A 26,051-nucleotide genomic window follows, 5' to 3' on the forward strand; every position below is an offset into this window, starting at 1 on the left:
ATTAGAGGGAACTTTGGTTCGGAGCTGAATGAACCAATCACGGTGAGGTATACGGCTCTGGAGGGCGGGACATCGGCCGGGCTGTCCAGTGCCTCGCTCACTCACTCATTCATTCCTCCAATCAGCTGGGCGGAGGAGAAGCCGTGAGGCCGATCACTCCGCTCGGCGCGCACACTCCTCCGCTGCTCTCACCATAGAACTGAATGAGGCGCTATGATCCGTGATCCAGCCTGTGTCAGTGTCTGTAGCCATCTCCGCGATTGAAACGGAGAGCGAAAGTGCACATGCGCCACAAACCCGCGCGACTGAATGTGAAAGATCAACCCGAGACTCATTCCAAGTGGAAAAACATATTACAGAGCCCCAGAGATGTCTCTTTCAAAGCCTGCCGTGAAGAGAAAGGTCGGTGATGAGCACAGACAGTTTCAAGAAAAGTGGGGAGTGCAATATTTCTTTGTTGAACACAGGGGCACCCCGACGTGTCTCATTTACACTGAAAAAGTTGCGGTGCACAAGGAATACAATTTGAAACGTAATTGTACTACGAGACATGCTGTGGAGTACGAAAAATACCAGGGAGATGAGAGAGCCAACCAGGTTGCCAGTCTTAAAACACGTCTTCTGAGGCAACAGGATCTCTTCAAGAAGGCTACCAAAGACAGTAATGCAGCAGTCAAAGCTAGCTACGCCGTTTGTGAGTTGATTGATCCTGTGCTAAGTGATCCCAAATGGCTCATGGACTTGGCTTTTCTTGTTGATATCACACATGAGCTTAATGTACTGAACAAGAAGCTACAAGGCCAGGGGCAACTTGTCAGTGCTGCCTATGACAACGTGAGAGCATTCTGCACTAAACTTGTGTTATGGAAAGCCCAGCTCTCTCAGACAAACCTTTGCCATTTCCCAGCATGCAAGGCTCTCGTGGATGCAGGCACACCATTCAGTGGTGAGAAGTATGTTGAGGCCATTTCGAAGCTACAGGAGGAATTTGATCACAGATTTGCAGACTTCAAGACACACAAAGCCACATTTCAAATTTTTGCGGACCCCTTCTCCTTTGATGTGCAAGATGCCCCTCCTGAGCTTCAAATGGAGCTCATTGACCTGCAGTGCAACTCTGCACTCAAAGCCAAGTTCAGGGAGGTGAGTGGAGAAGCAGACAAGCTTGGGCAATTTTTGAGAGAGTTGACCCCCAGCTTCCCTGAACTTTCCCGAAGGTTCAAGCGGACCATGTGCCTTTTTGGGAGCACATACTTGTGTGAGAAGCTCTTCTCCACCTTGAACTTCAATAAGTCCAAGTACAGGTCCAGACTTACTGATGAGCATCTTCAAGCTCTACTGAGGGTCTCCACTGCTTCCTCCCTCAAGCCAAATGTGACTATGTGAGAAGAAGCGCTGCCAGGTCTCTAGCAGCAAGGAGTAGGCAAAAGAAGCCGTGTTCAGAATATTTCATGTTCAATGTTCCATTCAAGTTCAGAAAGTTAAAGGTTAAAGAGCTGTTAATACAGACATTTGAAACGGAATAAAAATAATTCATTTTCTCTACTTAGCCAGCCAGTGTATTTAAACCAATTATTTGGTTTTATATTACTGATTTATTTATTTTTTATTCATCTTTAAGTTAATTTATTTAATTCATTATTTTTTGTTAAAAAATAAAGGTATTTGATAACGTTGGAATGTTTTATCAGTGCTTTTCTTGTGGAAATCCTGATGCGGCCCAGTCTCACCCAGACTCGGCCTCTAGCGGCCCCCAGGTAAATTGAGTTCGAGACCCCTGTTCTAAAGGAAGTAGGCGTACACAACCCCGGTTAAGTCTTATCACTATCCCTGCTCGGGATAAGCGCAAAATGGATGTCAATCTTGATGAAACTTCTAATTGGAAACCCAGACAAGTTTATTGGTTCGTATTCGACGCAATATCCCACGTTGAAGACGTCTTCAACAGGACTGACATTTGCACATTTGCACAAGTGCGACTTCGGCGTGACACATCGTGAAATTATACTGACTGTAAAATGCACGTTGAAGGACCCAAACACAAAGATAAAATTATTTTCATTATGCTGTACTTTTTCACTAGATTTTAAAAATACAATATTTCAATAAATGTAAAAACATGATAATAATAGTTTGATTTAAATTGTCCAGCGTTATTTTTTTTACATTATATATCAAATTTGCGTGAATCACATACAATCTGGAAAAACTCTGAAAATGGGTCAAGGGTACTCCTGAAAAGGGGGTCGACGGAGGTTGGCAGCTCTGGAAGATGAAAGAATTACCAGTTTTTTCGACCATAATATTAACATTTGAACTCTAATGGGCAAGACACACAGCAGGCAACATCACTCGTGTTCAATTCATTGCCCATGGGAGGACCACGACGAGGTGAAAATCACCTCCCTTTCGTGGCGAAGCGATATGCGACAAATATTCATTACAAATCTAACTCTGTACTTTTGTAGGTGTTTAGAATTACACACGTAGCCACTTCAGACAAATCTGAAGCTTACTACCAAAAAATATTTACTTTTTTTTCTGGTATTAATAAACTGTATTAAATTGCCAAAATAAAACAATTTTATTTTAATATTGGGGTTTCTCCAGTGTTTTGTAATTGAGTCTACATTAATCCCTCAAATATATTTCGAAGATGAATGAATGTACCATATAAAGATTGAAAGGTTAGCAGTGGGTTTCAGTGTCGACGCCAGAGAACGTCTGTCTGTCTGCCTGTCTGCCTGTCTGCCTACCTGCCTGTCTGCCTCTTAGTCGGTCTCTCCTCACACACTCATTAAACAAAACAGCGTTTTAAAAAGGTACTGTATTCCATTAATGCTTCGTTTTGGAAGAGTTGTAGGTTGCGGGTGGTGGCATGCTTCAATATGCAAAATTGCACTTTTAGTTATTTATGCCTTTCTTGATTATATTTTCATCAAATGCTTGTTGAAACTACTGGTACTTTCATTTTATGGGGCACTGTGTGCCTGCTCTGAGAACACATTCTTCTACGAATGAATTATCCTACATTGTTGAGAAAGTGCCAAATGTTAAGACAAATTCAGATGCAGACAACTCCTTTTACATTACTGTAATGTGAATGAGAATACCAATTATGACCTGCTTCTGTGGCTGAGTTAAGCATTAAAACAGCATAGTGCAAATAGTTACTGTATTTTTCAGTATTCCCTAAATATTTTTCACCGTAGCTTAAGTTCCTTGTTGCTGTGTTTTCTTTTGTTTAGTTTTAAGTCCATTGAATATATTTTCATATTAATTGGGGGGTTTAACTATTTGAAACAAATAAATTATCTAATTACATGCAATAATCAAATTCTTGAGTAATATTCAAATGCCCATGCGTGCTTGGAATCTGGATATATAAAAAAGTAAACGGTATGTAAACACATTAAAGTCATGTGGTACTTACTGTAGGAACAGCCATAAACCTCTACTCTAAGGCCCATCCAGCCACTTTGATTCCAGTCGAGAGGGAGAAATCGAAGGAAACGGGCTCTTAAAGAGTGGGAGAGCTTATTCTGGACGACATCCTCCGAATTGACATTTCCGACAAATGCCTGTGGAAATAAGAAACAAAACATATTAGGCTAAGAAAAATCCTTAATACTAAGGGTGGCAACTGTTTTTCCCCTTCATAGTAACTATCTATAGTGATACCTTGACATACGAGAAATTTGAGAAAAGAGGACAATTCCGAGCAAATAATTGCCTTGTGATATGAGACAAATTTGAGATATAGAAATACCTTGACATACGAGTGCCCCAACATACGAGCAATTTGAGATACGAGTACAAGACGCGAGAGGCTGCTTATGAGGACATCATGGGCACCATCTTTCTCGCCGCAACTCCCTCGTGTAAATGTCTCTACGAGCACTGGGCGGAGCGTTGCATTTCATTGTTTTTTCCCCCGTTAGTCAGTGCAGAATGGTGTACGCGTGGCGTAGTACTATTAAACATCATAACCACTAGTTATTTGTTACTCTATTAATAGATGGCAAATTTGAACAAATAAAAATGTTTTTCCATTCCAATATCCTGTTTTTTGGTGTTTTCTCAGAGAGTTGGAACAAATTAATTTGTTTTTAGTTCATTTCTATGGGAAATGTTGATTTGAGATACGAGTAAATTGACATACGAGCTCAGTCCCGGAAGGCATTGAGCCCGTATCTCAAGGTACCACTGTACGAGCATACGAGACAGCCTGATGGCCGAGTCCGTGAGAGGCTGCTTATGATATCAGCAAACTGTTTTTCTCGCTGCATCTCCCTCACGTATGAATCTCTACGAGCACTGGTCGTACAGGTTGCATTCATTACTAGAGATAGCGTCACCGAGTCTATAATCTGTGAAAAAGCCAGTGGAATCTACCTCAATAACTAAACAAAACAAAAAAACTAGCTGAACGAAACGAACACTCGGTTTGACTCATAGAGAAACCGGAAGTTTTGCCTCAAAAGCCGCAGTGGAATACATTAATATCTTTGCCTCGGTCATTGCACAAGATGGTTTGGATTTAGATTAACGTAAGATTAAAACTTATTTTTAAGTGTGTGTGTATCGTAATCTAAGTTCATGTTATGTTACGAGCGCGTCTGACAAGTCTCTCTCCTGTCCTTTTTCCTCTCTCGTCCGACAAGTATCTCTCCTGTCCTTTTTCCTCTCTCGTCCGACAAGTATCTTTCCCGTCTTTTTTCCTCTCTCGTCCGCGCCGTCTGTCTGTACTGAGTAATGTCACGTTACTATTACAGATCATAACCACTAGATAGGTATTTATTAGTTTGTAAGTAGGTGGTGAATTAGAACCAATAAAGAGATAATTTTCCATTGTAATACTGCAATACCGTGAAGCATGAGTGCACCGACATACGAGGAATTGAGAAGCGAGTAAAATTCCGAGCAAATATTTACCTTGAGATACGAACAAATTTTGAGATACGAGCATTCGAGACAACCAGGTGGCCAGGCCGCGAGAGGCTCCTCATGATTTCAGTGCTTTCTCGCCGCATCTCCCTCGTGCAAAGATCTGTACGAGCACTGGGCGGAGCGTTGCATTTTTTTCCGTGTTTTTTTTTTCGTTTGTCATTGCAGAATTAAGTGAAACACAATGGATCCAAAGCAAGCCAGTGCAATGAAGGGTAGTGCGAAGAAAAGGCGTATGATGACAATCGATATTAAGCACGACATAATGGGAAAATAAGAATAGTCCACGCGTGATTGAGTCGGCTCGCCAATACGTATGGAGAAGCAGGAAGTTCGCCTCGAAAGCCGCAGTGGAATACATTAACATCTTTGCCTTGGTCATTGAACAAGAAAGTTTAAATTTAGTGTAACGTAAGATTAAAACCTTTTTAAGTATGTGTACAGGATTCTAAGTTCATTTAAGTTAAATTTAAAGTTTATGTTACGTTACGAGTGCATCCGTCAAGTGACTCTCTCTCTCTCTCCCTCCCCCCATCCGCAAACTCCGCATTGTATTGAAAAATGTGTCATTTTATTATTAAACATCATAAACACTAGTTATTTGTAACTATGTTAGTAGATGGTGAATTAAAACCAATAAAACTGTTTTTCCATTGTAATATCCTGCTTTTTTGTGTTTTTAAGAGGAACGAATTAATTTGTATTTAGTGCATTACTATGGGAAACATTGATTTTGAGATACGAGTGAACTTATATATATATATACATATACATATACATATATACATATACATATATACATATATACATATATACATATACATATATATATTTTTACTTCAGTGCTGAGTCCTAGTCGCAAGTGGAGGACAGGGGCGTGGCTTCCGCTTGTGAATTTCAGCGTGGATTTTCACTTTTTATGAACTTACAAAAAAAATCAATTACCCCCCCCAAAAAATTCCCCCAGAAGAAAAAATGCAATGATCGAGGGATTACTGGATATGCCGTCAGGGCCTTCTCTGCTGGCCTAAGAAATATCTGAATCACAGACTGATGTTAATTATATTTTGCCCATGAATACTTATTAAATAATTCCAAATTGTCTGTCAGCTTCCTTTCATTGCTTTCCCCCTGGTTGTACTGCTTCCAGATGTGTGTTTTCATATTGAAGCATTTAACCAATCACATTTCAGCCATATTTGTTGCCAGAGTCAGAAATCTGCCTCAAGGCCTTCACAATCAGTTCTGCAGGCTCTGCTGCATTAAACAAGTGTCGTTAAGACTTGCTTAACCAATCAGAATTTGATTTGGTGTCACCAATGCCTTCTTGCAGGCGTAGGGATACATCATTGCCTTCTCGCAGGCGTAGGGATACGTCATCGCTTTCACCAACTATGATTGGCTAGTGATAGAGTAGGCGGGCCAAAGCCAGAGTGAGTGAGCCAGAGCTCGCAAACTCCACCCACAATGGCTGACGGAGGGAGGAAAACAAATGGATTTGGTTGTAGATTTGCTGACAAAACCATTTTCCAGATGGACTTTTACAGAAAAAATTGACATCATTAAGAAAGGACGGTTTACTCTGAAGCTAGCAAGTCTGTTACAACCAGGAAAAGAGTTTGTCCACCACTTTCAGTCCGCTAACTACAAGCGCTACCCCTGGCTCACGGGCTCCGAGGAACACTGCAAATTGTATGGCTGGGAGTGCTTGTTATTTGCGTGTGCGGTCAATTGGTCGCCGGTCTTTTGGTCACCGGTCTTTTGGTCGCGGTCTTTAGGTCGCCCGGAAGTTTGGTCGTCGTCTTTTGGGTCGCCGGTCTTTTTTGTCGCCGGTCTTTTTTGTCGGCGGTCTTTTGATCGCCTGATCGGCTACTGCCATCTACTGTCAATTTATTAAATAGCAGATGGTGTTTTTATTGAAGCAGTCCAATGAACCTTCATTCTCTCTGGGAGATCTTGCAATGTTGAAATACTTTAGATTAGATGATCATTTTATCAAACAAATAAAAGTATTAGTATACTTTTAGTTAGACAGTATTTGGATCATTTCAACAGTACAGACGCTCCCCTACTTACGAACATTCAACTTACGAACAACGGTACATACGAACATGTCTGCAAATTGCGTTTAAGTCCAAAAATGTTCGCAAGTCCAATTTTGTATTTCGCGCCTTTTTTGGAGTAGTACTTCTTTCCGCCGCTAATACCGACGCCTGGCGCTGTGAGAGCTCAGCTCACCCAGCATCTACCTTCTTCTTCGTTGCAATGCGGAAGTGCGTGAATGTATCTCCAGTGTGCAAAGAACCTTTTTCATTTGTATCATTAAATATCTCATGCATCCAATATTGAATATGGTTGGTAAAAAGCTAAAGGCTTCTATTGAGGGACTTGCAAGGAAGAGGCAAGCCATTTCATTTGAAACGAGTGGCAATAATAACGAAGCTTGATGCGCGTGAGAGTGGTGAGCGTTTCACGGGCATTGAATCGTTCGACCTTCAGTACCATTTATAAACAGAAAGATCGAGCAGCAGGACCCAAATATTGAACGTTGCACAAAGTTTGCAAATCAATTGAATGATGCCATACAGTGCTACCGCATCATTTATGATGAAAAAAAGAAGAAAACTGTGCAATCGTCATTAGGTCGCTTCTTTTGGCCAGTTTCTAATACATAAATCTCTCTCTCTCTACAGTACTGTACATATTCTCTCCATTTTATTAAATGTTTTTTTTTCAGTACAAACCAATGCGTGTTACTTATACAAGCCTTAAACATACAAATGCACTTATATAAACCTTCAATATACTTATATTGGCCTTAAACATAAATTATAATACAAAATATAGCACTGAATCAACTTACAAACAAATTCAACTTATGAACAATCGCTCGGAACCAATTGCGTTCGTAAGTAGGGGAGCGTCTGTATTTAGACTCTAAATACTGTTGAAACGATCTAAATACTGTTGAAACGATCTAAATATCTAATATCAAAATATCAATAAGAGCACTCATTTAACACATCAATAAGAGCACTCATTTAACACATCGGCTGCTGCCATTGACTGTCATAGGCGTCCAATGAACCTTCATTCTCTCTGGGAGAACTTGCAATGTTGAAATACTTTAGATTAGATGGTCATTTTTATAAAATATCAATAAGAGCACTCATTTAACACATCAGCTGCTGCCATTGACTGTCATAGGCGTCCAATGAACCTTCATTCTCTCTGGGAGAACTTGCAATGTTGAAATACTTTAGATTAGATGGTCATTTTTATCAAACAAATAAAAGTATTAGTATACTTTTAGTTAGACAGTATTTAGATCGTTTCAACAGTATCAAACAAATAAAAGTATTAGTATACTTTTAGTTAGAAAGTATTTAGATCGTTTCAACAGTATTTAGACTCTAAATACTGTTGAAAAGATTTAAATACTGTTGAAACGATCTATATATCTAATATCAAAATATCAATAAGAGCACTCATTTAACACATCGGCTGCTGCCATTGACTGTCATAGGCGTCCAATGAACCTTCATTCTCTCTGGGAGAAATAAGAGCACTCATTTAACACATCAGCTGCTGCCATCGACTGTCATTTTAGCTCCAGTATTTGTATTTCATCACTAAGTGCTGATTTTACCGCATTTTAGTGCATTTTTGGCACTTTTGCGAATGGTCGCATATCATCGCATTTGGTCGCGCCGACTTTTATCGCTGCCGGTAGTCATGTCTGATAAGCTCCGGTATTTGTATTTCATCAATAAGTGCGTATTTTACCCCGTTTTAGTGAAATTTACGCCCTTTCGCAAATGGTCGTCGCATTTGGTCGCGCCGAGGTTTATAGCTGTCTTTCCCCCGGGAAAATCACCCCCAATTAATGTCTGAAAAGCTCCAGTATTTGTATTTAATCATTAAATGCTGTTTTAAAAACTATTACTCCGCTTTTGGAACACTTTTCTGGGCATTCTTAACCATTTTTCTACCTTAAGAGAGATTCTCCCATTCATTCTCCCAGAGAGAATGAAGGTTCATTGGACGCCTATGTCAGTCAATGGCAGCAGCCGATGTGTTAAATGAGTGCTCTTATTGATATTTTGATGTTTGATAAAAATGACCATCTAATCTAAAGTATTACAACATTGCAAGTTCTCCCAGACAGAATGAAGGTTCATTGGACTGCTTCAATAAAACACCATCTGCTATTTAGTAAATTGACAGTAGATGGCAGTAGCCGATCAGGCGACCAAAAGACCGGCGACAAAAAAGACCGGCCACAAAAAAGACCGGCGACCCAAAAGACGACGACCAAACTTCCGGGCGACCTAAAGACCACAACCAAAAGACTGGCGACCAATCGACCGCGTACCGTTATTTGCCACCGATCGACATGGAGTTTGGAGCAACACTGGATTTGCACATTTGACTTGTTTAACCAAAGCAGCAACGAGACACCAAAGCACTGCCGGACACTTACAAGCAACGGTGCTCCCCAAAACTTTTGGGGAAACCCGAGTGGAGTTACAGTTCAGCGAGCAAGTGTGCAGGGAAACGGAGCGCCACAACGAAAAGGTAAAGAAAAATAGGGAAATCTTAAAAAGTTTGATAGACTGTGTAAACTTTCATTTCGGGGACACGATGAAAGCGCTGCATCCCCAAACAAAGGAAATTATGTGGAACTTCTTTCTCTCATTGCTGAGAGAAACACAGATTTACATTACCACCTGTCCACTAATAGTGTTTTGAGCATTCAGACGTGCTTTTTTCAATACTACAGAACAACAAACTGGATGTACAGTTTTGTCTTGCAAGAGTAAAGGAGTTTTGTGACACAGTTGAGCGCGAGAGGAGCTGATATGAGGAAATCTACGAGGCCACTGAACGCAGTGCGGGTGCTCCAAGCGCACGAAGAGGTCAAGCGCAAGATTATCTCGCGCACTACCACCAACTCCACGACAGGATTCTGGACAATATTATTTGCCAGACGTGGACCAGATTTCAAGAACACGAAAGACTGATGTTTCTCTCCCTCCTCGACCCGCAGGAGTTTCGGCAATACCAGAAAACTTTTCCACATGCAGCCTTCTCCATCTTAACGCAGAGCCACGGTACACTTTTCGATCTGCCTCGGCTAAGAACAGAACTGATTGTAATGTATGCCATGGATGATTTTACAGGAAAATCTCCCACTGATCTCATTGACTTCCTTCAGCAGAAAAATCTGAGTGAGAGCATAGGGCGGCTGGACACATTAGTGGGTTTGACAGTGACCATCCCCGTTTCCACTGCTTCTGTCGAACGGACATGTTCAGCCCGAAACAGAATCAAAACTTATGCCAGAAATACAACAGGACAGACTCGACTGTCAGCATTAGCGTTGATGGAAAGAACTACTTGATGGACCTGAAATGCACGTGTAATCTGTACAACAGAGTAATTGAAATCTTCTTGAGGAAAGAAAGGAGGTTGGATTTTATGTATAAATAAAAATAAATTTTGGTGAGTTAACAGTCTATTTTCCGAAATAATATTTAAATTTTTTAGGTTATTATTGATTTTTTTATATGTGTCGCAGCTGTAGCTGCATTAAAGCTTTTATAGTCATAAAATACTTAGGGTTGGACTGATTCACGGCCCGCCACTGTATATATACATACACATTTACAGAAATATTATTAATATAATCAAAACACTGTTCAAGAAAGTAACAATAATAATATGATAATTCATGAATTAGGTCATTTACACTCCCACCAAAATTATGAGTCATCCGCAACGTAGAAATAATTTTCAAAATAGAAATGACGGTCAATTGAACTTGAAATGTCTCTTGGTCCTCCAACAACAACACCAACTTCTCTACCGGTCACTCTAATACAGAAGGATTACTCAAACGCTTTCTCTTCTTATTCAGTCTCTTATCTCCTATTGAAATCTTCACTGTTTCTCACTAGTTTCTGATGCAGCTAAAAGGAACCTATCAAGGGTTGTTTGCTTTTGTATTCCCTTCAAAATATTCCAAAGATGATGCACACAAATGTCCTCACAATAAGATAACGCACGACCACTTACCAACGAGAAGTAGTAAATACGCCATTCGCACTGACTAACGGGAAAAAACACTGAAAAAATGCAACGCTCCACCCAGTGCTCGCAGAGACATTACACGAGGGAGTTGCGACCACAGAGACATTACACGAGGGAGTTGCGACCACAGAGACATTACACGAGGGAGTTGCGGGGAGAGAGACAGTGCCCATGATGTTCTTATGAGCAGCCTCTCGCGTCCGCTGTCTGCTCGTATATCAAAATTTGTCTCATATCTCAAGATAAATATTTGCTCAAAATTTTACTCGTATCTCGGGGCACACATATGTCGAGGTGCCACTGTACGTCAAGGTATCGTTTCTCTACTTTGTTTCATCTCATCTTCTGAGCCGCTTTATCCTCAGTAGGGTCATGGGGGGTGGTGGATTCTATCCCAGCTGTCTCCGGGCCAGAGACGGGGGACACCCTGAATCGGTGGCCAGCCGATCGCAGGGCACAAGGAGACGGACAACCATGCACACTCACACCCATACCTAGGGGCAATTTAGAGTGTTCAATCAGCTTACCGTGTATGTTTTTGGAATGTGGGAGGAAACCGGATTACCCGGAGTAAGCCCACACAGGCCCGGCAGAACATGCAAACTCCACACAGGTGGACCGACCTGGACTTGAACCCAGGACCCCAGAGCAGTGAGGCTCATGCGCTAACCACTTGCTCCACCGGGCCGCCTCTCTGTTTTGTGGTACTGTAAATCAAGATTTTTTTCATAAGTCAATCCTAGTAGTAGACCTCACTGACAAATCATATATTCAAAAACATGCAATTTCACAGGTTAAATTTCAAGAAATATGAAATTTAATCTGCTACATGCGTACTTTATCAAGGTTTCAGTTCTCATTTTTGTGGTATGGTAAATCAAGATTCTTTCATAATTTTCAAGCAAGGTAGGTCAAGCCTAGTAGAAGACCTCCCTGAAAACTCAGATTCTCCAAATTATGCAATTTCACAGGTCAAAGTTAGAGAAAATTGGAATTCAAATTGCTACATACGTACTAATTTCAAGGTTGCACTTTTCACAATGTCCAGTCAAGGTGGGTCAATTCTAGTAGTAGACCTTCTCGATACTCACACACCGTATTTACTCGCATGTAAGCTGCCTGCGCGTATAAGCCACACCCTAAAAATTGCCTTGACATTTTTTAATTTTACCATTTCTCGCGTAAAAGCCGCCCCCCTGATTCCCAATTTTCACATCCATATTCATGGTTTTAATAGGGAGTACAAATGTGTACAATTGTTTTACTTTGAAGTGGTATTTCAGAGATACTGTATGAATCGTCCGCTGTCTGCTCGTATATCAAAATTTGTCTTGTATCTCAAGATAAATATTTGCTCAAAATTTTACTCGTATCTCAAATTGCTCGTATGTTGGGGCACTCGTATGTCGAGGTACCACAGTACAATGTCACCTATTTGCAGGGTCCTCTTCGTTGCATGCCACTTCTGTCTTGCATTGATGCTGTGCAGGTATTCAAGCTTCCAACGGCTCCACAACTGCTCCGACAGATGTTGAACCCCCTCGCCATCTCCTGGCTCCCTTGGGAAGGTGCCAGGCGGAGGTAATGCTGGGCCAATCTTCATTTAGACAAGGTGATTCGGTGTCAATGGTTCTAGGCTGTTGAGACTGTGCAGGGTGTCCACGGTGAGGGGTCTGTTGTTGAGTATGGCCATAACTTCATAAAACAGGGCCCATAGTGCCGAGTCATTGAGTCTGCCATGGGCCAGTGACAGCGTGGAGCTGAGGACACTTATAACGGTTTTAATCTGACGCTACCAAACACCGCCTGCGTGACTTGAATGGCGTGCATTCATCATAAAGTCACACTGCCTTTGAGACAGAAATGTCAATGTTGAGCTCTTGCAGGGCGGCCTTCAATTCATTCTTGGCACCAACAAAATTGGTCCTTTGGTCGCACTGGATTTGCCGGACAGCCCCTCTGATGGAGATGAAGCATCTCAAACCGTTTATAAAGGAGTCAGTATTCTTCTAACATCTCCAGATGAATAGCCCGTGAACAAAACCAGGTGAGAAGTAGGCCATAACATTTGTTCTGTTTTCTTCCTTCCTTCGTAATGAAAGAACCAAAGCAGTCCATCCCACAATATGAGAATGGAAGAGAAGCTTTAGTCCAGGGGTCCCCAAACTTTTTCCTGTGAGGGCCACATAACCTTTCCCTTCTCTGATGGGCGGCCGGTGTCAGTTTGTAACAGAAAAAGTGTGACGATCGTAGGGGAGCTTAAAAATTTATTGTTTTCCAGAAAGCCACACAACCAAATAACCCTTTCCAGGTTCTTTACAGAAAAAAAGTCAGGAAACAAATAATAACACTATTAAGTAAATAAATAATAACTAAATAACCCTCTCTGAGTTCTTCACAGAAAAAACAGGAAATAAATAACACTATTTATGAAATAAATAATAACTAAATAACTCTCTCTGGGTTCTTCATAGAAAAAAAGCCATGGAACATTAACTTCCTGTTGTGCCATGCACAATCTTCTCCCTTTGCTCTGAAGTTTATGCATGACACCACAACCGTCATTACAGAATCCCACGTCAACATTTTGCAGCACAGTGCTTGCTGGTGAATTCGGCAGTGGACTCGTAGCGGGGCGGTGAGACCCCTTTTTTCCAACTCCCGGTTCATGCGTCCCATTATTAGACCGAGAGTTTCAGCCACCATGCTAGGAGCCCCGTCAGTTGTGATGCTAGCTAGCTTTGACCAGTCCAGGTCCAACTTCTCCATGGTTTGGCACACTTTGTCAAAAATATCCTCTCCCGTTGTAGTCCCTTTGAGACTTTGGAGGGCTGCCAGATCCTCGCAAATCTCTAAGTTTGCGCTAACTCCACGAATAAAAATGAGCAGTTGCACGTCCGTGCTTTCATCCAGTGCTAATGAAAAAAAGTCAAATTCTTTCGTCTTCTGCTGCAGCTGGGCATATACATTACTCCCAATTTCTTCAACACGTCTGGTCATTGTACTCACCGACAGACTTACGGCATTGAATGCATCTTTCTTCTCGGGACACACCTCCTCCGCGACAGTATCCAAACATTTCTTAACAAACTCTCCGTCAGTGAAAGGCTTACCGCTGCTTGCCATCAATTTAGCAACCCGAAAGCTGGCCCGAACGGATGCCTGGTTCTGCTGAGATAGTAGTTCACTTTTTTGCTTTGAGAGTTTGTCTGCTCGTATTTGGCCTTGCAACTATCGTACTTGTCTGTGTGACGGGATTCATAGTGTCAGCAAAGATTGTATTCTTTGAATACCGCCACCGTCTCTTGACAAATGAGACAAACAGCCTTTTCTTTGCATTGAACAAGAAAATAATCGTTTGTCCACTCCAGGTTAAATACCCTGCATTCTGAATAAATTTTTCTCTTACCTAACTTTTTCGCCATTATTCCGTTCTCAAACAGGTTGCACAGTTTTTATATGCTTGAATAGTCCGCGATGATCCCAGGGCTCTGCCCTCACCTGCGATCGTCCAGATGTCTCGGTAACACTGCTTGTGCATGCAACGGTGGACGTGCCCGCATGCATCAAAGGGAAACACTCTCCCCGCGCGTGTCACCAAAGAAGCAATGCGAAGCCCTGCTTCACTGGGTCCAAATGTGCCGGCGGGCCGTATCCGGCCCGCAGTTTGGTGACCTCTGCTTTAGTCCATTCTTCTGGTAAGTCACTCATTTGCTGTCCTTCTGGTTGTCCCCTAATCCTGCGACAGGCGATTCATGCGAATGGATGAAAATACGGCTCTACTAATGTTTGGTATCCAGTAGCATCTGATTTCGTTGGCTGTAAAGCCCTTGCCTTGGTGTTAAGTCTTTTCATGGCTGTGCACTATTATCAGCTTAGTGACATGTAGCTCTTTAGGTATGACCATGGGACCTTTAAGGGGGTCGCGAAGAGACAAATGTTGGAGTCTCCCTCCCACCTTCACAATGTCCTCTGCATCGATGTAACCATCCAGGCAATAGAGTTTGTTGCCCTTTCTTAGTTGATTTCCCTTCTTTAACTGTTCAATTTCCTTTTCCATATGCTTGTTTCTGCAGGTCTCTGATTATGAGAGACTGTGCATGTTTCTGTTCATTTACTATGGCGGGCGCATTTGACTTGATTTGCTTAGTCCGTCTCATCAGGCGAGCGACTGCTTTGAGAGCGTGAGGCCATGATGAGAATCTGACTAGACGATCTGCGATGCTGAATTGCTCAGCAATCTGTATTGCAGATGTCTGGAAAGTTTGGACCTTTCTGATCTCTGGAACTCCAATCTTCAGGTCCGGGACTAAATCTTCTGATGTGGGTATTTTGTCTTCTCACTGAAACGAAGGACCGGAGAACCAATCCGAGTTAAGTAGCTCCTTCACCGTTTTTTCCAGGGATGCTCCATCTGCCAGGTTTTTGTCCGTAGGCACATAATGCCATTGTTGAGCGCAAGTGCTGTTTTGAATCTTCTGGACCGTGTTTGCAACGAATGTGTGAAAGCGTCGTGAGTCGTTGTTGATATAACTCAAAACTACCTTCGAGTCAGTCCAGAAGAACTCCTTTTCATTGACACTACTGAGATCTTCTCTGATCAAATTACTGACTGCGACTGACACTATTGCTGCGGCGAGTTAAAGCCTTGGTATTGTTGTCAGCTTTGTTGGGGAGACACGCGCTTCCCCTATCACCAGGGAATCTCAACTTTCTGATTTTTGCGTATCAAGTAAGAGCACTTCCCATATCCACTGGTGCTGGCGTCAGAGGAATGGTGCAGGGGGTCATCCCAGCCAACACTTTGACGACACATCTCCTGTAGGATCTTTTTTTCCAGTGAGATTGAGGCGACAGTGGCGAGTATCCCTCTATGCGTGCCTGGTTGGTTGGCCAATGTGTTACTGAAATGTGTCACCGTGCATTCTCCAGTGGATGCCCAGGGCTCTCTCTAGTTCTGTGTCTGAGAAGGTCAGGTCCTTTGTTTTTGTGTCTGTTGCTCGTTCTGATGCCGATATACTCTGAAGAACGGCTTCGTTGTTGGAGACGAATTGATCATGTCTAGCCCTGGATGGAGGTGTTCATTCAGGCATGTGCCACGACACTTTGCAGAGCAGTCAAACACAACATGCAGTTTATCAGGTCTTTTTAGGGTGATATACGGCGTGGTGGGGTATACACCTCCATTCTCCTGGAGCTCCGTTCTTCCACTTGCTCCACATCACCTGTCTATTATGTCCCTGATGTATGTTGTGTACTCCCTTTTGTACTTCTCATCTCAGTTGAACTTCCTTCACAGGTGATCGAGTCTGATTTCGGCGAGACGTCGGTTGTCAGGTAAGTGTAGTCGTTGTCTGAAAGGCAGCCGCATCTCATAGTGACCCTCTTCATTTAACTTTATTCCTTTAAGTCTGTCTAAGATGAGGTCTTATTGTGACACGATCTTGTCGTCTCGTTTCATATCTTTGAAGTCTGACTCTGGGATGCTAATCACAAGCATTGGTGTAACTGGGGGAAGTTCCTTTACAGCCCCACCTTATGACACAGGCTGGTGTTTGTTCCTTTTAGGCTTGGTGCTGACCTGCATACCAGACTCCATCTTACATCAGTGAGACGGAATATCAACATGTACCGTATTTTCACGACTATAAGGCACACTAAAAAGTCTTACATTTTCTCCAAAATAGACAGGGCGCTTTATAATGCGGAGCACCGTGTGTATGCTCCAAAGCTTGACTGAGAGCACTTCTTGCCGACACGCTTCTTATATAGAGAGAAGGCGGACGTGGGTGGGGTCAGACGCTAAAGGCATGTGTTTATTGCAAAACAATTTTGGTTTGGTTTCTAAGCCCCCCGAAAATGAATAATACAAATAGACACGCTTACGAAGATCAGTTCAAACTTCAAGCCATAAATTATGCAGGGGAACATGGGAATAGAGCAGCCGCGAAAAACGCTGCCGGAAGAAAAGTTTCCACCCGGCGTCATCGTGAAGGCAAACCAAAAGGGCTGGATGGACGAGGAGAAAATGAGAGATGGGCTACGTGAGGTGTATGTTAAGAGACCGGATGGCTCGCCGTCACTTTTGATTTGCGACTCCACGCCTGCCCATCTCACAACAGCGGTGAAAAACCAAATCACGAAAATGAACTCTGAGCTTGCCGTCATTCCCAGAGGCTTGACTAAAGAACTCCAACCGCTGGACATTGGCATCAACCGGGCGTTCAAAGTGAAGTTGCGAGCGGCATGGGAACAGTGGATGATAGGTGGCGAACACAGCTTTACGAAGGGTGGTAGGCAGCGCCGGGCTAGTTATGCCACTATTTGCGAATGGATTGTGGCCGCTTGGACTAACATGTCTGCTTGCACTGTTGTTCAAGCTTTTGCCAAAGCCGACACAGCTTTACGAAGAGTAGGAGGCAACGCCGGGCTAGTTACGCCACTATTTGCGAATGGATTGTGGCCGCTTGGACTAACGTGTCTGCTTGCACTGTTGTTCGAGCTTTTGCCAAAGCCGGCATCATGTCTGTGTAGCCACATGGAAATGAGAGTGACTCCGACAACGAAGAGAGGGAACCCGGCATTTTTGATGAATCATTTGGACAATTGTTCAATTCGGACACAGAAAATGAGGACTTTGATGGATTTGTGGGTGATGAATGATCAAAAAACGTGAGTACATTGTAAAATGGCTAAATAAAGTACAACCGAACTCAGTTTTCCTTCCATTGCCTTTTTAAAAATGTGTTTTTAGCGTCTGTCTGTATGTTTAAACTGGTGTATGTTTAAGATGGTGTATGTTTTGCCATGCCTGGCTGCATGTATTGGTGCGGTGCGTCTTGTGTGTGTGTGTTAAATACAGAAATAGCACTCGTTACTGAGACTGCAACTTTAAATGTGGTGTGCCATATAGTCGTGAAAATACGGTACTTAAATATTTACGGAAATCTTACTAATATAATCAAAAAACGGTTCAAAAAGGAACAAGAATAAATATAATTCCTAAATTAGGTCATTGACAGAAGGCGATTGACCGTGTCCTCCGGGGAGTTTTGCGCGGGGTACTCCTCCAGGAGTATTGGCTACCGGAATACCTGAAATGTACGATCAAGTCCCTCTATGACCGGTGTCAGAGTCTGGTCAGTGAGTCGGATCGCTTTCCAGTGAGGGTTGGACTTCGCCAGGACTGCACTATGTCACTGATTCTGTTCATAACAGAATATCGAGATGCAGCCGTTGCGTTGAGAGGGTCCGGTTTGGTGCTCTCAGTATTGCATTCCTGCTTTTTGCAGATGATGTGATTCTGTTGGCTTTGTCAAGTGTGAAGTAGTCGGGTTTAGCATCAGCTCCTCCAAATCTGAGACCATGGTCCTTAGTTGAAAAAAAGTGGCATGTTCTTGCCGGGTCATGAATTAGGTCCTTCTCCAAGTTGAGGAGTTCAAGTATCTTGGTGTCTTTTTCACGTGTGAAGGAAGAACCAAGCATGAAATCGACAGCCAGTCCTGTGACGTCATAATGTAAGCGAATGCGGCCGATATGGTCATTAATTTCAAAATAGAGAAAAAATTAACAGATAAAACGTGAAATAAAATTTATTTTGACGTCTAAAAATTAAAAACTATGTATGTATCTTGGATAAAACGTGAAAAAAACTCACGTTCCCGTCACTTCTCGCTCGGGGCACAGCCATCTTACCTAGGTCCCGAGGCAGCCATCTTACCTAGGGTGCTGCCATCTAAACCTAGTTAAATGTGCTCTGACTGGCCAGACGCGAGTAGCCTTGATTTTGAAATAAAACAAAATTGATTTTTTTTTTTTTGTATTTCTTGTTCGAAAGTGACAACTATTGGAGTAATATGAACCATCGAAAGAATTGAGATATTTTGACATTAGAAGCAATATGGCTGCCACAACATCTTAAACTTCTAGTAAGAAAATTGTAATTTCTGTAATTAGAAAGCATCAGGTTCTCATTAAGATAGATTTTTTTCTTTTTTCAAATTGAATAATTTGATATTTTACATTTACAAAGACAGGGATATTAACTTATGACATGATATTGACCCTAATAAGGTGCTTTCGATTCATACAGTATCTCAGAAATACCACTTGTGATGATTTTTCTTAAGATTTTCCCTTCAGAGTAAAACATTTGTACACATTTGTACTCCCTATTAAAACCATGAATATGGATGTGAAAATTGGGAATCGGGGGGGCGGCTTTTACGCGAGAAATTGTAAAATTAAAAAATGTCAAGGCAATTTTTAGGGTGTGGCTTATACGCGCAGGTAGCTTACATGCGAGTAAATACGGTGTGTGAGTATCAATAAGGTCTACTACTAGAATTGACCCACCTTGACTGGACATTGTGAAAAGTGCAACCTTGAAATTAGTACGTATGTAGCAATTTGAATTCCAATTTTCTCTAACTTTGACCTGTGAAATTGCATAATTTGGAGAATCTGAGTTTTCAGGGAGGTCTTCTACTAGGCTTGACCTACCTTGCTTGAAAATTATGAAAGAATCTTGATTTACCATACCACAAAAATGAGAACTGAAACCTTGATAAAGTACGCATGTAGCAGATTAAATTTCATATTTCTTGAAATTTAACCTGTGAAATTGCATGTTTTTGAATATATGATTTGTCAGTGAGGTCTACTACTAGGATTGACTTATGAAAAAAATCTTGATTTACAGTACCACAAAACAGAGAGGCGGCCCGGTGGAGCAAGTGGTTAGCGCATCAGCCTCACTGCTCTGGGGTCCTGGGTTCAAGTCCAGGTCTGTCCACCTGTGTGGAGTTTGCATGTTCTGCCGGGCCTGTGTGGGCTTACTCCGGGTAATCCGGTTTCCTCCCACATTCCAAAAACATGCACGGTAAGCTGATTGAACACTAAATTGCCCCTAGGTATGGGTGTGAGTGTGCATGGTTGTCCGTCTCCTTGTGCCCTGCGATCGGCTGGCCACCGATTCAGGGTGTCCCCCCGTCTCTGGCCCGGAGACAGCTGGGATAGAATCCACCACCCCCCATGACCCTACTGAGGATAAAGCGGCTCAGAAGATGAGATGAAACAAAGTAGAGAAACGATACCTTGACGTACAGTGGTACCTCGACATATGTGTGCCCCGAGATACGAGTAAAATTTTGAGCGAATATTTATCTTCAGATACAAGACAAATTTTGATATACGAGCAGACAGCGGACGCGAGAGGCTGCTCATAAGAACATCATGGGCACTGTCTCTCTCCCTGCAACTCCCTCGTGTAATGTCTCTGTGGTCGCAACTCCCTCGTGTAATGGCTCTATGAGCACTGCATTTTTTCAGTGTTTTTCCCCTGTTAGTCAGTGCGAATGGCGTATATACTACTTCTTGTTGGCAAGTGGTCGTGCGTTATGTTATTGTGAGGACATTTGTGTGCATCATTTTCAGAATATTTTGAAGGGAATGCAAAAGCAAACAACCCTCGACAGGTTGCATCTGAAAGTCAGGGTGGAGGTGGGGCAAATAGAGCCAACCCGGGAGAAGAAAGGTATCAAAATCTAAAACAAAATTAGAATTAAGTTTAGTGTAAAGTTAGATTAAACTTATTTTGGAGTGTCTGCATCGTAATGCAAGTCCAGTTTATGTTTTGTTACGAGCGCGTTGCCGTGCAAAAAGTCTCTCCCTCCCCCTACCCCCCCTCTCTCTGTCACTCTCTCTCCCTTCCGCGAAATCCGTCTAACTTTAGAACTATTAAACACATTTTAGTACTATTAAACCACTAGTTATTGGTTACTTTGTTAATAGATGGCAAATTAGAACAAATACAAATGTTTTTTTTCCAATCCAATATCCTGTTTTTGGCATTTTTTCAGAGGGTTGGAAGGAATTAATTTGTTTTTAATTCATTTCTATGGGAAACGTTCGTTTGAGTTACGAGAAAATCGACATACGTGCTCAGTCCCGGAACGCATTAAGCTCGTATCTCGAGGTACCACTGTACCTCACAATTTCATTTCCATTTTTCTAGAATCTAGCATAATTTTGAATATGTGAGTGATTAAGGAGGTATATTACTAGGGTTGACACACCTTAGCAGGAATTTATGAAAGAATCTTTATTTACAGTATCACAAAAAAAGTAGTATTCCAATTCAAACAGACGTCTGCCGCTCAGGGGAATTCACATTATCTTGTACTTGTGGATTGAATTGTGTTTTTTTAATCGTGCAACTTCATGTCATTTTTAAATTAAGACTATGCTCGAGCTATACGCTGCTGTTTTTTTTTTACTCTTGAGAGTATCATTTGAGCACAAAAATGCGAACGTCCGCTTGCTTGACCACAGTTTGTACTACTGCACGGATAACAGGTTTTTGCATGCTTGTTATAATATTAATACATTCATTCATTCATTTTCTGAACGGCTTAATCCTCCCTTTGGTCGTGGGGGGTGCTGGAGCCTATCCCAACTGAATTCGGGCCAGAGGCGGGGGACAACCTGAATTGGTGGGCAGCTGATTGCAGGGCACGATAAGACAAACAACCATTAACGCTCATACTCATACCTAGGGGCAATTTAGAGTGTCCAATCAGCCTACCCTGCATGTTTTTGGAATGTGGGAGGAAACTGGAGTAGCCAGTAAAAACTCACCTAGGCCCGGGAAGAACATGCAAACATCACACAGGTGGACCGACCTGGATTTGAACCCAGGACCCCAGAGCTGTGAGGCCGTCGCGCTAACCTCTCAAGTCACCGGGCCGCCCCATATTAAGACATTAATTGATCATTTTCTTATCATTGTTGTCTGTTTCTAACATCTGGGACACTTTGATCATTATTAACGGTTAAAGGTTGGTAGGTTTTTGAGGATCATGGAATTAATTAGTGAATTTACATATAAAGTAGTGCTCTACCTACGAAATATTCAGGTTACAAAAAAAATACTGGAACCAATTAAATTCATATATAGAGGAATGACTACCTGTTAATTTGTCAGGGTTGTTAACAAGTCTTTACTTTCTCCCAATTCAAAAATGTATTCATTTTTTGTTTTACCTTACAAGACCTTTAATCATTCTTAAAACATTGCCTATTTCAGGGGTGCCCAACTCCGGTTCCCAAGGGCCCCAATCCAATCTCTTTTCTATGTCGCTCTCTAACATCACACCTTCTGGACACTTGCTGATCATTTGGTCATTTGATTCGGGTGAGGTAGAGGAGGGAGATATGGAAAACAAAGAGGATAGGGGCCCTCGAAGACTAGAGTTGGGCACCCTTGGCCCATATAGTTAATGATTGAGACAGTTTGACCTTGAAATTGATTATTTCTATTTTTATGCTTTCCAATGGGAAATACTGCCTCAGAATCCATATGAAAAGTGTAGCATTTGACCTTAGATTCTCCACTGTATTTTATTTCCCCCCAGCAGGTCATTTTGAGCACCACAATATATTTCAAGAGACTTATTTGAAGTTTTCTCTCCAATGGTGGTTTAGTGTTAGCTACTGTATAGATGTCCCTCAGGGAAATGTATGTGCACAGCGGTTTAACTCTTGGCAAGGTCTTGACATACCAGCCCTCAAGCTCCCTCAGGCTCTTTTTAGTTGCCAGTGACGTGTTGGAACGAAGTCTGATGTCAATCATTGCCACCAGACATGGTTGGCTCCATGATGAATTTGCCAGTATAAATAAAAACTGGAAAACGGGACACTTGAGAGCTCATCCCTGGAGAATGAGAGAGCTGTTAATGAGGATGGAAACTCCCACTGTGACACATGCACAAATAGAAATAATGAAGTCATGGCAGATTCTGCCTGATTTTGCACCCTGGCCCTGTGGAAAAATCTTTGGCACTTTCTTGTTACTAGAATGCCTTTTTGAGGACTTTAATTATAAAAAAAATCTGAGATATTTTGGAAACATAACTCCTAGCAAAATAGCTTGTTATTATCCATGACAGCTTACTACAAAGCAAGCCTTCACATTCATCACGACAGGAGGCACAGAAATAAAAGGAAGAACCTGGACTGTGAAATCTATGGCTATCGAGTTTTACTTTTTACAGCCAGAAAAATTACAGTAACTCTCAAATTCTTGCCGACATTCATTCATTAATCTTCCATACCCCGCATCCTCATAAGGCTTGCGGGGGTTGCCGGAGCCTATCCCAGCTGCAATTGGGCAAAAGGCAAACTACACCCTAGAGCAGCGGTCCCTGACCTTTTTCCCGCCGTGGACTTGTGAAGATCTTCCTATTTTCTCGCTGACCGGTGGGCGACAACTTAAAACAGAAGCTTGGGGAGCCTGATGGTGCACGGACAACGTCCACAACAGCAAAAAAACAACAACTCCCGAGCAATTATTTATGATTGTTATAAAGACTTTTTTCATTTAAAATAGAGGAAAAGGTTGAAACTGTTAATATTTATTTCTCTGACCGACCGGCACCAGGTGGCTTGCAGACTGGTGGTTGGGGACTGCTGCCCTAGAGCACACAAAGAGACAACTGACCACACACACTCAGAATCATACCGTCACCAGCAGGAACCGACCCCGCACCTAACTGCACCGAAGTCAGGTGAGTGAACCTCTCACCATCAGGTGGCGGGTTTTCGCCAACATCAGGGTATGTTATGCTAGCTGCTAGCATATGTTTGGTTAGCCGCAAGCGTATTTTTTAAATACAGCACGAGCAAAAAATAAGTTTGATAATGCTTCATTGAGGTAAAAGGTACACTTCTGATATAAAGAGTTCGGCGTTTAACATGCTAGGGTCTACTGTCAGTTAGAGTTGTGTATTCCGTGAACTTGATTCCAGCTTTGGCGAAAGCTCGAACAATAGTGCTGGCCGACTTTTGAGCCCAGTCATCCACAATCCATTGTTACTCGAGACATGCATCACTCCCAAGCCTTTGATTCTCCTTGCTGTTATATCGGCATCGACAATCCATTCTAAATTGTCACATAACTCGTGCGACGCTGCCTGCCCAAACTACAATGTTGGCCATCCGCTAGCAATCTGTTAGCAATCTGTTAGCAATCTGTTAGCAATCCGTTAGCAAAGCTGTTAAATTGTGTTCGATCCATGGCTTCAGGACATTTTCCAAGCGATCACACCCGCATCGTGTTGTCATTCACGTCAGGCATTTCCTTTGTATAGCTCTAATATGCTGTTTCTTTGAGTATTGAGGGGTGTTTTTGAGGGTTAAAAGCGCTGCAAGCACACAAAAGTCAAATGCCTTGCCACTCCCCTGGGATGTTTTGAATGGATGTATCGTAATGCTTGGAATGCGCGGGGAGGCTATTTTTAGGGTGAGCGTCCGCTGGATTGATCGCAATAAGTAGCGTGCCGGCAAGAAATAAAACTAGTCACTCAAGCGGTCAGGGCCATACAAAAAAATAATTTAATGCATAGACAAGACGCACCCACCGATTGGGTGCATCGAGCATTTTAGAGAAAATATTTTAGACTTTTAAGTGTGCCCTATAGGTGTGAAAATACGGTATTTACATTTGTATCTCCATTTTTATTTCCATCTGCTGGATTAAGAACTTCTTAAACAACCGAGTATGCGTAGACAGGGTCCAGTAATTTGGCTCTGCATTGACATCGAATAACTGATAAGCTTGAGCGCTCTGATTACTGCCCTGCCGTCTATTTCTGGTTGGCAGCTTTTTACCTTTGAGGACCTTGCTTAAAATGCTAGACAAACAGACAGATATGAGATTTTATTGGCCAAAAAGGTCCACCAAAAGTCCCACATGAGTCAGTGTGAGTGTTGATCAGATTTATAATAGTAAATTGTCACCTGTCATTTTCTTCACACTTCATCAAAGTCAAAATCATTTACGTACCCTTCGGGCCAGTTTCAAAAGCAACTACAAATGCTTCTAATACTTGACAAGTACTTTTACAATATAGTATAATTGGATCAGTTCGATGTAGTGCTATCAGTGAAACACGTTGATGACGGCGTTAAAACAATTTCCCCTTGATGCCGTAAATGTTTTAAATGTGCAATTAATTATGGGCCTTTCCATCCCCTGCTGTTAGGACCTCCAGAGATAGCACGCCATTTTCATGTCTTCCAAAAAAGCACTTATTTTTAGCCATGCTCGCCCATAGAGTCTGAGTTAAATCATGGTTGTCAGGGTAAATGCAATTTCAATGGCCAAAATGGGACAAGTTGAGGCAGGGTGACAAGTCCTGTACTCTCTAAACAGTTATTTGGCATTTATTCATTCATTCGTTTTCCGAAACACTCCTCACAAGGGTCACGGAGGTTGCTTGAGCCTATCACTGCTAACTTTGGGCACCAGGCGGGGGACTCCCTGAATCGGTGGCCAGCCAATTGCAGGGTACAAGGAGACAGACAAGTTATTTGGCAATTATTCATTCCATCGTTTTCCAAAACACTCCTCACAAGGGTCACGGAGGTTGCTTGAGCCTATCACTGCTAACTTTGGGCACCAGGCGGGGGACTCCCTGAATCGGTGGCCAGCCAATTGCAGGGTACAAGGAGACAGACAACCTAGGGGCAATTTAGAGTATTCAACCAGCATGCATGTTTTTGGGATGTGGGAGGAAACCAGAGTAGCCGGAGAAAACCCACACAAGCCCAGGAAGAACATAAAAACTCCACAGGGTGAAGACCAACCTGGGCAACCAGCCTACCATGCAAAACCCACACAAGCCTAGGAAGAACAAAAAAACTCCATAGAGTGAAGACCAACCTGGGATCGAACCCTCAACCTTTGAACTTTTAGTCTGATGCGCTAACCTCTCTTCCGATTTGGTATTATTCTATAACTCTACTTCTGTAGCAATTGGTTTACCTAGGCTAAATTGTCTTGAGAGGAGCTATTTGTCAACACGGGACTTTACATAGAGAGATACACACTGCATGGGGATGGCCAGCCAGCTTTGCAGGGATATCCTCACCTCTTGAGGTGGAGCAGTTGCTCGCCATTCTATTGGACAGGTAGAAATAACAAAGAACGTTCTTAGGGGTATATGAAAGAA

The 26,051-nt window shown here is 42.3% G+C and overlaps 1 protein-coding gene across 5 annotated transcripts in view; it reads right to left on the reverse strand.

Moving 5' to 3' along the window:
* LOC144087060 (contactin-associated protein-like 5) overlaps positions 1-26,051 on the reverse strand; it is a 224,095-nt gene that overhangs the window by 117,751 nt on the left and 80,293 nt on the right. For 3 of the 5 annotated variants that reach the window (XM_077617334.1, XM_077617335.1, XM_077617337.1), the window contains one exon: positions 3,434-3,581. In XM_077617334.1, coding sequence (XP_077473460.1) covers positions 3,434-3,581 — 148 coding nt within the window. Of the gene's footprint in view, positions 1-3,433; positions 3,582-18,697; positions 18,748-22,601; positions 22,705-26,051 lie in introns of those variants that run through there. The other 2 variants (XM_077617338.1, XM_077617336.1) reach the window with 2 other exon arrangements.

Source organism: Stigmatopora argus, chromosome 13 (genome assembly GCF_051989625.1).
Source record: "Stigmatopora argus isolate UIUO_Sarg chromosome 13, RoL_Sarg_1.0, whole genome shotgun sequence".
Classification (NCBI taxonomy): Eukaryota; Metazoa; Chordata; class Actinopteri; order Syngnathiformes; family Syngnathidae; genus Stigmatopora; species Stigmatopora argus.